General features: G+C 46.9%; 1 protein-coding gene across 2 annotated transcripts in view; it reads left to right on the forward strand.

Moving 5' to 3' along the window:
* Positions 1–15,922, forward strand: part of LOC8051575 (BAI1-associated protein 3) — a 331,413-nt gene that overhangs the window by 219,665 nt on the left and 95,826 nt on the right. For both annotated transcript variants that reach the window (XM_040220141.3, XM_040220142.3), the window contains exon 4: positions 14,889–15,163. In XM_040220141.3, coding sequence (XP_040076075.1) covers positions 14,889–15,163 — 275 coding nt within the window. The remainder of the gene's footprint in view (positions 1–14,888; positions 15,164–15,922) is intronic.

Consider the following 15,922-nt stretch of genomic DNA (forward strand, 5'->3'; position numbering starts at 1 on the left):
GCGCAGATTATCTTCAACAACAAAAAAGCACATTTTAAAGATCTAGATAAGGAAATCGCCGCGCTAATCGACGAGGAGGGACTCGAAAACGAAATTGCCAGTCAGATGGAGTACGAAAAGAACGTCAGCTTTATTATATCAAGAACCCGTCGCCTTCTGAATGCGGAACATAGCACCCAAACATCGACCGCAATGTCCATTCCACGGCAGCATCCTCGAACCGTATCCCTACCAAAACCCCAAATACCAAGTTTGGTTGGAACCTCAGAAATTGGCAGGGTCTCTTGAGTCACTTCCACGCGACGATACACACCAAACCGGATCTGCCAAGAATCGAAAAGTTCAAGTATATTCTGTCATACCTCACCGGCCAAGCAAAGCGCGCATTTGAATAGATTCGGCTCTCAGAAGAAGAATACGACGTTACAGTCAACGTACAGTCGGGAGCAAAAGTTTGCGGGGCACGGGAGCGCCAGCCGAAAAGACTGGCTGCGCCTTCTCACGGCGCGTTGCAGCTCTCAAGACTCACGCTTTGCGCATGCGCTTCCTTTCTTGTTCGCAGTCATGCTTTTTTCTCTCGCTTCCGTTCGACGCCCACGAGATAACAGGGACTGGCGCAAGATGCCGCGAAACGTAATCTGTAGCAGTCGCGAGTTCCGTCACCCATTACGGTGGCTGAGGCAGACGCGCGGAATGATGACTGTCATAGCGGCACCTTGCGCCGGTCCCGGTTATCTCGTGCACGTCGGGCGGAAGAGAGCAAAAAAGACAAGACTTCGAGCACGAAAGGAAGCACATTCTCGAAGCGTGATTCTTGAGAGCGGTCGCGCGCCGTCAGAAGGCGCAACCAGTCGTTTCGGCTGACGCTCCCGCGCCCCGCAAACTTTTGCCGCCGACTGTACTAACCGAGCGCTCCGGACGACACGATGTTCTAGTGGATGACTATGTTGACCAGCTTCTGGCCCTACCGGCCATCAAGAGTTCCGACAATGTTTCTCAGTTGTGTGATCAACGTGATCTTCCGAGTGATCTTCCACAACCTGATCTTCTGAATAAGCTCCCTTAAGAATTTGCCCCCCACCCCGCTCAGTACGCGATTGTACTCAACAGAGTGCTCAGGCTGGCCCTCCCACAATATATTTTTTATTTTATATAGACAAAAGATGAAAGAATCGGTGCAGGGGGAATTGAGAAATCCTGATATGGACCACCCCACTACCTCAGGACCGGAGCAAGTAAAGAGCGTGATAAAAATTTCCGTATTCAGGTGGAAAGTCGAGAGGAATCTCACGCATCTCACACAACAAGAAGCCTGAGGAACAACGCACTACCAGGTGAAGGGGACAACTAGTCAAATGAGCAACAAAGATTTCCACCATCGTACATGTTAGCAGCTGGATAATCGTTAAGATTTACTCCGTCTTATCCATTCTGCAACACGATGGAACACGATCTGCAGAATTGTCAAGCGACATTGCCAGCTGAAAACAAGCGCACAAGTGCAATCGTCTGAGGATCGCAAGGCGCTGTTTTTGCTGTGGCAAGATGAACCATCTCCGGGGAAAGCCGCATGCCAAGACATCTCGCCTACGCTCGCTGCATTGGCCGCCACTTTACTATCCTTTGCGATCTCTGGCAGGGCAATCCAACTTCTGCCCAAACAACCAGCGAACATTCACGTGTCATTCCATACCAAATGACCCCATCAAACGACAAGCACACGTGTCAAACGCACCCACGAGCACGTTCAATTCCACAACAGTACTTCTGCAAACCGCTAAAGCCTGGGCCATTAGACACTCGAATAACACCCTGGTCAGGATACTGGACAGTGGCAGTCAAAGAACATACAACGTGACGTGTCCGAAAATGTAGGATGCTCAGAACTCGGCAACGAGGAGATCAACATATTCACATTTGGGAACACTCGCATTCCAAAGCGACACTATTGCCGACGAGTCCTGGTAACCATGTTACGCCAGTATAACGACACACAAATCACACTCGAAGCTCTGGAAATTCCGGAGCTATGAACCATGGAGCTCCCCTCCTATCAGTGGTAAGCTTCTAAAGAAACTGCGGATTCACGGGCTCGTAGCTGCCGACGTCCCTCCAACGAAGGCCAATGAGCGAGGCGAAATCGACGTTTTCGTTGGTTTAGATGATTATTGGAAGGTTGTAATAGGTGAAATTCTCCGCTTCGATAAGGAACTTATAGGCGGGAACACCATCTTTTGATGGATGCTGCAAGGCACAGACACATTGTCAATTTCTGAATCTTCAAGGACGATATCGACCCTCTTTCTGGCAAGTGAATCGCTTGCAGACTGCCAGAACCATTTTGAGCCGTCAGAGATGTGGCGCGTCGATTCCATTGGAATCGCCGAACCACCAGTGGTATACGCTAAAGAGTGTTCGACGCTTTTGGAATTTGAGAATAACATCGTTAAGGTGAAGAACTGTTACGAAGTTCCTCTAACGATAAAGTAACCTGGCTTGGGACTTGGCAACAAGAACCGCACCGTGGCAGAATCACGCCTTCGAGCACAGTTACGAAGATTCAGCCAACACCCAGAAACACTTCTAGAGTACGACAACGCAGTCGGGCTGTATATTTAGGACGGTCACGTGGAACGTGATTGCCCATCACACCCGAAGTCAGAAAAGGTATATTATCTACCACATCATGCCGTAGCTGGACAAGAAGCAGTTAGTACAAAGGACCGCGTCGTGTTTGATGCATTTTCGAATGGCGCCGGGAAGATCTCGTCAAACTGTGTTTTCGACAAGGGCCTCCAAGATCAATAAAGATGTACTTCGTATGCATCTAACGTTCCGCAGTGCTCCGGACACCACCACAGCAGACATACAGAAGGTGAACCTCTAAATCAGCATTCGCCAACAAGACCGAGCGCGCTTCGTTTCTTGTGATTATAGAGCACCTTCCAACAGACAGTCAACCAACTTTTGCCTTTATTGATTAGCGAATGACCCGAGTACCCTTTAAGCCCATTTTTGCTAGCAGCCATGCTGAAACATCATTTTAAATCCCTGAAAGTCGAATACCCAGAAATGGCAGTTCGCCTCCAAAATTCATTCTACTTCGACGATCTCATTCTTGGGAGCCCGACTGAATCCGATGCATTAATTGCGTATCACGAAGCAAACGCAATCCTGTCACTGGCAGACATGCAGCTCCAAAAATGGAATTCTAACTCGATTCTCCTAGGGATCAATTCCGGCAAGACGGAGTTTCTTACGAAATCGCTGCAACAAAAGGAAGCAGAGTGAACGTATTATGTGTCTCATGGGACACGAAAACCGATGGTCTAATTCTGAGTGCGCAGAACGTTTCTACTTTTCTGACAACAACACTAGCTACGAAGCGCTCGGTACTTCATGCATTTTCGCGGTTGTATGACCCCCTCGTGTACTTGGCACCGTTCACAGTTAGCGCAAGACTGTGTTTTCAAACTTTGTGGATGCAACAACGACTCTGGGATGAAGACTTCCATGGAAAGGAGAAAACAGAATGGAATTCCTGGTGCACAAAATTAACCCATCTGTCATCACTAAGAATTCCTCGATAAGTGCGACCCGCGCAATCCCAGGACAGCCACAGCGGGCAGCTACACGTATGCACCGATACAAGTCCCCGATCATATGGAGCCGCAGTATACACTAGAGTCTCTTCGTCACTGGATTTATTCGAAACGCGCCTTCTATTTGCCAAAAATAGAGTGGCACCGGTAAAATCGGTAACGTTACCTACATTAGAATAACTCGCATGGCGGATCGGTGCAAGACTTCACAGTTATATTCAAGACATTCCATGTTTTGATAATCTACAGTCTCATTTCTGGACAGATTCCGAGGTTGCACTGAGTTGAATTCGTAGTGACGCAACTCGATGGCAGCTCTTCGTTAGAAACAGGGTTACCGAAATTCAGCAACGCACGAAGGAATATGCATGGGACCACTGCAGATGCGAAGACAATCCTGCAGATTTATTGACAAGAGGAGCATCGGCCCTTTTTCTATTGCACAAGAGCACGTGGTGGACCGGTCCAAAATGGCTCGCACTGCCTAATGTAAACTGGCCAATTCGACTTTCAGTTGCCAATGTTGCACACGAAGAAGACATGCCTGAACAAAGCAAGTCCTTCCTATAGTCAGTTACAGGTTAAGAAGGTAGCGGCAAATGCCCCTCAAAGGGAATCGGATATCCCTCCGCCACCTTCGCATCCAATAGCGTCCCACCGTTTCCGTGACGTCGCGGCCAACGCGCGAGGAGGGTCTTGCCTTTCTGTACATATTTGTTTTATCTTTCGACTTTGACTTAGCATTGTGGAAGCCACGAGAGGGAGATTAGAGTTCTCCCCCTCCGACGGAAACAAATGCGACCTTCGGGGATTAGCTTCCCCCCCATGGATACAAAGGCTGCTTTCAGGGGCTCGGTTCCCTCTCCGATGAACACAAAGGTCGCTTTCTTAAAAAGTGGGATCGGAGACGAGTTGGAATCCATTGAAGCGGAACAAGGAGCGTTTCCAGTGAACTCTTCTTTCGACTGCGGAGAGATTTGAAACGGGCGCATAACACTTGTGGGAGGAGCTTCTCCTACCTTCTTGACTTGTAACCGACTATAGTCAATCATATGGCAGTACCACACGCCACAGGCACACTGACGAAGTTGTCATTAGTGAATTTGGACAACTACAGCAATATCAACAGGGTCATTCGAATAATCGCATGGATTCAACGGTTTCTAACAAATTCATCGTTGCATCAAGGTTCTAATGCCGGACCACTAACGGCTGATGACATTTCTCAAGGAGAAACATATTGGATCCAAGAAGTGCAAGATGAGAGATTTCCAATCGAAGTTGCGGTTCTCAACGAATGAAAGCGAGTTCCATGCACGTCAAATGTAAGCCGATTTCACCCATTTCTTGCACCTAATGGTGTTCTACGAGTCGGCGGCCGCTTGCAACAGCTCCGTGAATCCTACGACCTAAAGCATCCTATTCTGCTTCCAGGACGCCATAAATACACTGATACGCACACTCGGCTTCTGCACGCGGGTGTTCAGAGCACACTTACCGAATTATGCGAACGGTTTTAGATTATCAAGGGACGCCAGAATGTCAAGCGGGCAATCAACACCTGCCTTCTTTGTCGTCGAAGAATGCTAAAGGCTGCAACCGCGCCATTGCCGCCGCTGCCACAGGAACGCATAATGGAAACTGGCCCATTTGACGTTATCGGAGTGGACTTTTGTAGCCCCATGTGCATACGAGCGGCAACACACACAAAAGCCTACGTTGCTCTTTTATCCTGCGCAGTAACACGAGCGATTCATTTAGAACTAGTCTCCAGCATGTCGACTACAAACTTTCTTATGACATTCCGACGATTTGTTTCGAGGCGAGGAATACCGTCGATAGTATACGCAGGCAATGCCCGAACCTTCCACTACTGCGACGAGCGCTTCCGCATGCTCTGCTGTCCAGAGGTTCAAGACCACTCGAAAGGACTTCGAATTCGATGGAAATTCAGCGTGAAAAACGCCCACTTGTGGGGAGGATAGTGGGAGGGAATCATCAGAACAATCAAGGACGCCTTGAAGAAAACACTCGGACGCACAAGCCTCAGATTTGAAGAACTCACGACTACCCTCTTTAACGTCGAGGCGGCCGTAAACTGTAGACCTCTTGCTCACATTAGCACGGACCCCGATGAGTTTCAAGCACTAACACCATCGCAACACTTAACAGGCAAACGAGCGGTTAGCCTCCCACCGAAGTTGACAGGGTCGCTACCAACATCAACAGCCCCAGACTTGAGACGAAGAGTGTTGTACCGTCAGCGACTCATAACGCAACTATGGAAGCGGTGGAAACGAATATCTTCGCCTTACATCGGCTCACCAAAGTCCTGCAGAAAAAGTATCAAGAATACACGGAGGAGACGTCGTCATTGTAGAAGACGACCAGACACCGCCTTTAATGTGAAAACTCGGCAGAGTAACCCAGACGTTTTCAGCCAGAGACGGGATAACTAGAGCATGGGACATCCGTCTGGCAAGCAAGCAGGTCATTCGCAGGCCCATTCAACGTCTGCATTTGCTTGAGACGGACCTTGCATCGCCAATTACCCGCCGTCACTCAGGAATGTGTTGGAGAAAGAAGCGGAAGAGGAAGGTGGCCCAGGACACGGGACGATAAGGGCAGAAAAATAAAAGGGCTCGAACGGAACGCTTCTCAAGGTTTTATCTTTAACAACAGTATTGTACGATCGTTACTAATCCTACTGTGGCGTATTGCACTCACACACTATTGTTTTGTACTCAAACACTATTGTATTGTACTCATACTATTATCGAGACATCTGTGTCCCGTGAAGCTTTTGGATACCATGCTGTTGTTTGAAAAGGTCCGTTAGGGCTTGTAAGGTGACCGCCTGAGAGGCGTGGTGTTGTCTTTGTAAAGGCGTGATATCTGAGAGTGCTGTTGCAGCGCACACTGAGGATCAGCTTCCACCTATTGTCTGTTACAACTAAAGTCTTAAATTCGTGGTGCACGTCACGGCACCGCTTTGGAAGCTTGCGGTTAGCACGCGCTCAGCAGCAACAGTACCAACAGATAAGCTCGAATAGCTAGGAAATATTATTTATCGGCTCTTGAAATAAAGACTTCATGGTGACAGTAACCAGACGCCCCTGTTTAGAAAAGTTTACACGCAAGATAATCCTGGAAGCGCTACTATTCGCATGCAGTAAGACTTAATGTGAATACTCCTGGAACGCTCTCTGAACAACCATATAGTTGCGAAAAAATGTCTGCTATCTTTTTTTTTTCTAGCTTTTATGATTAATTTTTGTGCACAACTCCTTTCCGCAATGCTCAAATTCGCGCGTTGTACTGAACCCGGTAGAACCGGTCAGAAATACAGATCCAGACAATGTGTAAAGGGAGGTTTAGTTATACGCTTCGCGGTATATAACTTGATTGAATAGTTTACCATCGTAAGGTCTGTCATTTTTAAAGCATGGTTACTTGTGCTTTCGTTCGAAAGGGACAGTTCACCGGACGTAATGCATTCGCGGACCTTGACCTTTAAAGTGTACTACTTACTGGTGATTGCGCTACAAGTAATACACGTATCATTGAGGACTGTAGTAAGGACTATGGTAGATGCAGCATCGCACGAGGCGCCATGGAAGATTTAAGCAAACAATGTAAAAGCACGCGTTATCTCAGACAGAGTATTGCGGGATGCAGTATATTAGTGTTTAATAACTTCAGTACCGCCATCTGTGGTATCGAATGCTCCGATCAATAGCAATACTGGACGTTTAACAAAATTTTTTTTCTTTTTTTTTCAGGTGAGGGCGTAATTTTACGTTCGTTATTGTTGACACATGGTAGCTTGGTAATACGGGAATCGACCGCTCGGGTGGCCGCGAACTCGAGTTTCATGCGTACGAATTTAAATTCTGGCATGCCTCTCGACAATTACCAATGCGTGTTGCGCGTTGAAGACCCCATGTTAATAGCCGAACTGTGCTGACCACATTGATCGTTTTCACAGCGGATGCAGTAGCCAGACCTTGAGGGAGGTTAAGGGGTTCACCGTTCCACGAGAACATGCATCAGGTACAATGTACGCGAGAGATTCCAAGTTTGAGTGCCAGGAACCCAGCACTTTTCAATGGCAGGAAAGTTCGCTTTGTACAAGCAGAGGTCTAGGTGTCCTATACTATAAGCATCTTACAACGGGACGCGCTTTGTCCGGTTGTTATTTTAATTCCGCCCAAAGGCTCGATTGATACAAATTTCCAATCAAGGATGCGTTCTTTCTATCCTTGCACTGCCAAGGTTCTTCCGTTATGAAGAGTCAAGTTTTGGTGACCTTGGCTGCTTCGTTTGCGTTGTCCCCAAGTATAGCTCCTTTGCCATAGAGGTCGCTCATCCGGTCACGTCTGCTTTCACTCGAGGTCTTCTCTTTCTGCGTCGTAGATACCGCAGTCGCTTAAGATGACGTGAATTGCCTCAGTTGAGTTGCAACTCGATCACTGTGGAGTAGTGATTTTTCCAGTGGCAGTGAAGGAAGTTTATACGCGACACCAAGTCGTAGTCTACGTAAGATTTCCTCTTTCTGCCTCGGCGTGTGACGTGGAATGAAGGATGCCGGTCTCAAGCGTGGAGAGGTGCGTACTGGTAGGATAGAATGTGCCGCAACGGGCTTTCGTTATGTAGTGGTATGAGGATTTTCGATACTCATGTCAAATATTGTATACACTACATGTTAATGTAATAAGATACATTGTAAAATACTGTATCGTGGTGTATGTTGTAAATACCATTAAGAGATTGTGGAGACCCATTGAAGTATTTCTTCTTCTACGGTATGAAAACTTTGACAGTGAGAAGTTAGTCTACGTTAAAGTAGTGTCTGATTATCTCCGTATCTTTCTGACAATATGGCTCTGAGGTAAAATGTACTGCAAAAGATTGCTCAGGTTAATCGCAATAAGGCTTTTCTTACGCTTGTGAAAATTTGTTTCTCTTTCATGTTTGCTTCGTAAGTCCTTCGCCGTGTTCAATCATCTATCTAGGGTTTCGTGTTTACGGGGTTTATTTTATTAAAATTCGGAAATGCTTCTTTTTCTTTGTGTTTCTGTGTGTGTGTGGGGGGGGGGGGGGTCGGAGAGAGAGAGGGCGGAAGGAGGGGTTATGTATTTGTTCTAGATTCATTGTTTTCTTGTTTTCTGTGTTAGTTTTTGATGTCGGACAAACAATCGGGTTTTATAACAGCCTACATGTAAAAAAAAAGAGGAAAAAAAAAAAAAGCAGGACACGGGAACGAGAGTTTTTAACTTGCAGACAACGTGCGCGTTACCAAATACTTTGGAAACTTCCCGGTATTGACGAAAAAAGGAAACGAGGGTAAAATTTGTAAATTCAATTAGTAACGAGATCAGGGGCGTGGTTCTCCAAAGAAACCAGTAACCTCGCCGAAAGTTCAGCCTGGGCTACTTTCGGGTCAGCACTGAATATCGAAAAACATCCATTCTCGTGGAGCTTGGGTTTCCATTATTCGAGGACAGCTCCGATTTCGTTGGCTTTTAATCAGGGTTGTAAAGTACCTAGGTACAAGTAACTGTAAATCGGTAACTAGGTACTTTTGTTGTACCTGAGGTACAAACCTAGGTACTTTCATTTCTCAGTATCTGTATCTGTATCTTAGGTACATTTTCCAGTAACTTGTAACTAAGTGAAGTTACTTTTTACAGGTACTTTTTTATTCACTTCTTCAAAATCGTAGAAAATACAATATAACATATAACTGAAAATAAATTATAATTACAGTCTTCAAGCAATTTAACATCACGTAGTGTTTCCACGCAATAAATTGAACTAAAATTTTGCACTTTACAAAACTGAAAATACCTACGTCTGAAGAAACTCCCTCCTGGTTTCTAAAATACCCCCTACAAATACTACTTCCAGAGTCACAGTTATAATTACGTGCGGAAAATAGTATTGGGAGACCTTAGATATGTAAATGTTCATTTCACATAATTAAGCAAAACAAAACTGGCAGGCTTCGTTGTCAAAACTTATTGCAGCAGTAGAAGGATACAAACATCAAGGGCAGGTAATCGAAGCACTCGTACTCTGGCCGAACGGAGACTTCGAGCTCCTGATGTAGTCTGCCACTGATGGCTGGGCTGCTGCTGTTCTATGTTGTGGAGGCCCTGTGCTACATTCGGGTCTTTCCTTGGGTGCCGCGGCTTTCCGTTTTACCCCGTCGACATTCGTCTTGCTCTTGTCGACACTCTTTAGTGCTTCCTTGTGAGACCTCTTAAAAAAGCAAAGCATGGCTAGTTAATACTTATTGCACCGTATCAGAACAGATCAGCGGCGCAGGACACTAGTCCAACTAGGTTTCAGCATTAGCACTTGAGACGAAAACGATATTTCTGCCAGACGCCAAAGATGGTCAACAGCGGCGGAAAATTCCGGACGTGCGGGCATTAAAAAGGGAAAAATTGGTTACTTCCAGTAAAACTAAAATGAAGACGATATCTAAATGACCAATGACAAGGCAACTTACAGATAACTGTTGTGGGTCGGTTCATTTTCTCGGAAGCCTAGTTTACCTAGCGCACCCGGACATCTTTGTAACGACTTCTTACCGTCGCTCCAGACGCCCTGAAAAATGAACTTGCACCGTAATTTTGTATAAGTATAGGTCATATACATCTTTGTATAAGTATAGGTCATATACATCTTTGTTTATGACCAACCCTACCGAAAAATCCGGTATAACTTTTCACTATCCGGATTATGGAACCGGAAATTTGTTACTGGAAACCCGAAATCCAGATTGCAGACAAAATAATTATTTCGGAAAACCTAAATTCCAGATAGATTCCAGATAGATTCCAGATAAATTTCCGGTTCCATAATCCGGATAGCGAAAAGTTATACCGGATTTTTTGGTAGGGAAACCTTTCTTTGTTACCCATTCCTGACGAAGATCGGACTCCGGTTGAAACGTCGAAAATAAAGTTTCCGTTGTTCTACCGAGGGACCTCTACTTTGTCATATATAATATATAGGTGAAGTCAGAGTGGTGAATAGGTCGAAACACGTCGAAAACGAAGAGTGAGTTGACGCAGGGACAGGCTTTAAACAACGGTTTCGAGGGGGTCCTGCAGAGTTCTAAGTCCCAGTTGTCGAACATCCGCAGTTGTGAACAACGAGAAATCAGTAGCAGGCGTATTGTACGCACAAAAAGTTGCTACCCTGACGTGCGACGCGACGTCAATCTCTTGGCCGACTGACGGACGTAGACGCACATAGTACGGAGCATAACAAACCTTACACAGTGATGGAAGTGCCATTTGACCTTTTGGAGCAGGCCTTGTAGCAGACAAAATATTTTTTTAAAGCAGGTAGTGGCCCTTTTGGAGCAGGGTCCGGCATATGTTGGCATATTACTTGAAAATGAAATAATGCCGCATTGCTATATAAAGCCCATCTCTATTATAGGAACACAGCGCCTGTCGCCCTTTTAAGACAGGATATATAAAATTCAACAAAGTAAACACACACAAAAAAAATCATTTTTTAAAATAAAGTTTATCTGCTCGTCAGATAAAAAAATACAATTAAATATGTAACACTGAGTTCTGATGGTACAGGATATTTAGTTTTATCAGCCTGCACTTCTTTTCAGGTATCTGCAGCAGCACCTAACGACCCTCATTGTTGTGGAATGTTTTAGTTCAGATTAGAGTTGTTTTTTGGTCAGCAGCTTCTAATATTGCGGTATCTGATATTTGCTTCAAAAATTCCGATTCATTTTCGATGTGCTGGCGAAGTCACGATCGGATCACAACGAGTTAACCCGTTGAGTGCGCTCCTTGGCATGCACCGACGCGCTGCAGAGAAGCGACACCCGCGGAGCAGACACCACAGTCGCGCGAGTCGCGCAGTGCTTTGTGCTCCGAAAAGGATGGTGAGGCTTTACCAGCACTACATCCAGAGTTTGGTGAAACTCAACTATACTTCGTTTCAGCTTCGGTGCGAGCGCAGCCGAAGCTACAAGCGCGCGCATGGAGCCCGTAACGGTGCCCACACTGCACGAGCCCACGCGCGAGTCAGGAATGCACAGAGCATTGGGCTCGCGCTAGCTTTGACTTCGCTGGTAGCTAGCGCACGGGAACAGGGCGGGAACAGGGAGGGCCCATTGACACCAATAAAGCATGTTTATCAAACTTGTTTTTGTGTACACATCGCGACACTGTTAGCGCGAACACGACATCGGCGCATTTTCGCATTTTACTTGTAAATGGTATTAGCGAGCACGAAATGTTATCACTTACGTTATAGAACTAAATGAGCTCTTTCCGTAGCAATAAAAGCTTTAATGACATTCCTTGTTTTCACAGAGAAAAACTGGAAAAACCGGCAATTGCTTGTTCGCGCTAACAGTGTCGCGCTCTGTACATCCCAGTATACAAAGGATTTACTTCTATTAATAATGTGACGAATTTGAGAAAAATACTTGGCGTGAAAATAAAAAGTACCTTTGAAGTAACTGTACCTGCACCTAGGTACATTTTTAAGCAAGTAGCTAGATACGTACCTAGGTACATTTTCGTATGAGTAACTGTAACTGTATCTTAGGTACATTTTTGAAGTAACTTTTACAACCCTGCTTTTAATGCGCAGCTCTTAGGCGCTCGTTCCTGTGTTTTGCAGCGTCGGCGTCAGCGTCGGCGTCGGCGTAACCGGAGGAGGAAGCGGATGAGGGGAGTGGGAGGAGGAGGAAAGGAGGAGGAGGGGAGGATTCTCCGTACCCTCCCCTTCTTTTTACATAAATAATACTATAATAAAAATTAATTTATATATATATATATATATATAATAAGTATAGAAAATCCTTGGTGAAAAGAGCAACAACGGACGGTTTATTCTTTGACGTTTCGGCCGGAGTCCGTGGAATTCCTGACAGGGATATAATGTACGCAGCAGTACGGGGTCTGTATTTGTACGTACAGATATTTCTTCCTCAAATTCTTTAGCATGGTATATCGCAAAATCAAAATATCTCAAGAACTGCGCTCTAATTTCGTGTTACAGAGATTTGCAAACGTCTTCCATTTTTTTTCCATTTCTTTCCGTTTTATTCTATATTTGGTAATCGACGCGAGGGTCAGTATTTCTAATTTATTAATTCACACACCAGAAAAAAAAAACTATCCTTACAATCGATTTCTAACTTTTGTCTCGTAGGGACGATCAAACTGGCCTGTTCACTTTTCTAGCGTTGGCTATTCGAGCGAAAAATGCCGAGTCACTGCAGCCTATGGACCCATGCGCTGCGTCTGATATTCACTAAGGGTAAAAGCTGAGCTAGTTGGTTCTGGGACATCTTGTTTAAAACCAGCAGTCACCTTCCTTCCTTTGTTCAGCTGGTTTTACCCAAGATGTCTGATATTCCATCAAGAAACTATGCAGCGCATGCGCAGAAGGCGTTTCACAGCCCAACAGACAAAGATAGCAGCGCACAGAAGGTAATTATTGGAATAGCCCATATCGATTATCCCTGACAGGGTGAGTGCGTTAACGCGCCACAGCTCGGAGCAGGTGCAGTGACGGATCGCCTCCGCAGAGCGCAGAGGTCCCGAGTTCCATCCCTACCCTGGCTTGTTTCGATCTGGGTGAGAATTGTACCGGCGTGCGGACGTGTATCATTACCGCGTGATGCGGGGTAAACCGCCCGGGCTAACAGTCGTACTGCATCGGGAAGATTTCTCACCTGCAGAGGATACACGAGCCGCCCAGTGGAGCTCGCCGACGTCCCGTTGTCTAAACGCACGCGCACAGTTTTAACACACTGCAGGATTTGTTTCACCAGCTGAATTCTGCGAGAAAACCATCACAGAAAACAGTCGTGGAAAATCGTCACGTCTATTTCCCCTGTAAATTTAGCCGAAATTTTTTTTTGTCACATGACGTTAATTTTTTCGCTAAACTTAACGGTAAAATAAGGTAGTTTTCGTAGATCGCTTTTGCCGCCCCGCAGTGCTCTACGCAACCCGCTACGGTACCCGGAACTCTTCAGTCAAGTCCATCGGCACGCAGGGGCAGTAGCGGCTTCTTCGTTGTGGAGAGCGGAGGGGAAAACGCGGTCTTCGAAAACTCCCTATTGACGTCATGTGTCCATGTCGTGTGACTTGGAGCTGCGTGAAGTCGATTTCTGCTAGGTGGATTCTGCCTAAAGCCCCTCGATAAAACTCACGCTAGGCGTTTATTACAAGTACCGCCAACCATTGTTGTGGAAACGTGCTAGACACGTGCCAGGAGCGAATGACCATTCGCTTAAAAGGGCCGCTCATATCAGTGCTGCGCCGCCATCTTCTTCCAAGGGCCGCACGAGGCACGGGCCTGGTGCACTAGTGCATTTGACGCCACTTGCAAGAGAAACACAAACAAATCGAGGGGCTTTAGTTCTGCCAGGTGGTAGTTCGCGCTTAACACGCTTGCACTCCCCTGTTTTTTGTCGGCATGATTGAGCGTACGGCGAACTCCACTGGTCGTTTTGGGGCGTGCCTATTTCACTGGGCGAATGACATCAAGACGGATGTGTTCCACTCGTTATTTTGGATTAGTTCCCTCTCCAGATCTCGATCCGGATCCGAGAAAAGTCGCTCCGCTGATTTCGGCGGATTCGATCGGAAGCCAGCCTGGCCGGCTTTCGGCGCGCGCACGTAACTTCCTTTTTTGCCGGGCATCTCGCCTCGAAAGAATTCGTAATGGCCGCTCGCGAACTGCCGCCCGCTTTAATGCTGCTGCTACTTTAGCAGCTTTTCCTCCAGCAGCAGCGGCGCAAGTAGCAACGACGACGAAGATTGCTTGCTTGTATGTCACGCATGAATTCGACCGCCTTTTCGGACCTCCGCAGAAGAGGCCGAAAATCGAGACGTACTTGGACACCGTTCACGAGTATTTCGATGAAGAGGCAAGTGGGCTACTCTGATTCACATCGCTTATCGACACGCACTTTTCAGATCATGATTAACTTCGCTCGTGCGTTCAACACGTGTGGTTAGCGCCGCGATTGCGTAAACATGTGTTTTGAGATCCGGGACCGCGGGAAGGGGATTCCCGTGAAGGTGAATGACGGGAAGGCATCCGCATATCCCGGAGGAGTTGTCGTGTTCCATTGGGATCCGGAGGTGGAGCGACTCCGTTCGGATCGTGTAGTCCATCTTGGATCAGGTGTACTGATCCCGGGGCGCTCCAAAACGACCTGTTGAATCCGGCTGCCTTTTTGGCTACCTTGAGCACCTCTTTTGCCGGTTCTTGCAGTGGGACGAACTGTACGTGGAGGTGCTGTACACGGTGGAGCACAAGCTGGGCTGCGGCGGCGGCGGCGCCATCGGGCCCGGGGAGCTCCACGCGTACGCCCAGCGCGCCTTCAACATGCCCCCGGAGAGCCACCGGCGCCTGCTGGCCCTGGCCAGGGAGGAGAAGCCGCCCATCCCCGTGCTCAACGTCACCGTGGTCGAGGCACAGGGACTGGAGGCCAAGGACCCTAACGGCTTCAGCGACCCCTACTGCATGCTTGGCATCCAGCCGGCAAGGTGCGTACCCCATTAGAAATAACCCTTCAGCCCTTTTGCGTTGTAAGACGATCTCAGCTCTTCAAACCCTCTGAACTCTTCAAACACCTTCAGCCTTTCAAATCTCGTCAGCACTTCAAATCCTTCAAGCTCTTCAAATCCTTTCAGCCCTTCAAACACTTTTAGCCCCTCATCCCCCTCAGCCCTACAACCTTCAAATTTCAACTCTCTAGCTCTTAAACCCAGAAACATTTAAGGCCGGTTCACACATGTAGCGAAGCGCTGATGTAGCGCTTCTCACGTGCCGTCCGCTACTTATTGTCCGCCATGAACAACAGTATGGACGGTGCGATACAAAGCTGGTGAACGCTCCCGTCAGCACGCGCTTAGCGCGAGGTCAGCGCTACGCTTGTAGCGCTCCGCTTCATGTGTGAACAGGCCTTTAAAGCCCGGAAGGAGTTAATGAAAAGATAATGAACCATCGCCCAAAAAGGCAGCCGTTAAAAATGTAATTAGTAGACATTTCAGCAAAATCCTGGGAGGCTTTACATACAATTTTTCAATAAGGTACTAGAGTCACTTAAGAGACACCGCGTTTATGCTGGACTTAATTACATAAATATGCGGCTAAAAACCGATGGAACCGTTCTTACACCTCGTGCAGAGCAAACGCCGCCGGGTAAAATTCGTCTCTGGTGTGCAGCATATTCGTTCGTTGGACTTCATCAGCCTTTAAAGGGATACTGAATCACACATTTCAGTGATCCTAAAAAGTGGCGC

The sequence above is a fragment of the Ixodes scapularis genome, unplaced genomic scaffold (assembly GCF_016920785.2).
Source record: "Ixodes scapularis isolate PalLabHiFi unplaced genomic scaffold, ASM1692078v2 PGA_scaffold6__148_contigs__length_123643588, whole genome shotgun sequence".
Classification (NCBI taxonomy): domain Eukaryota; kingdom Metazoa; phylum Arthropoda; class Arachnida; order Ixodida; family Ixodidae; genus Ixodes; species Ixodes scapularis.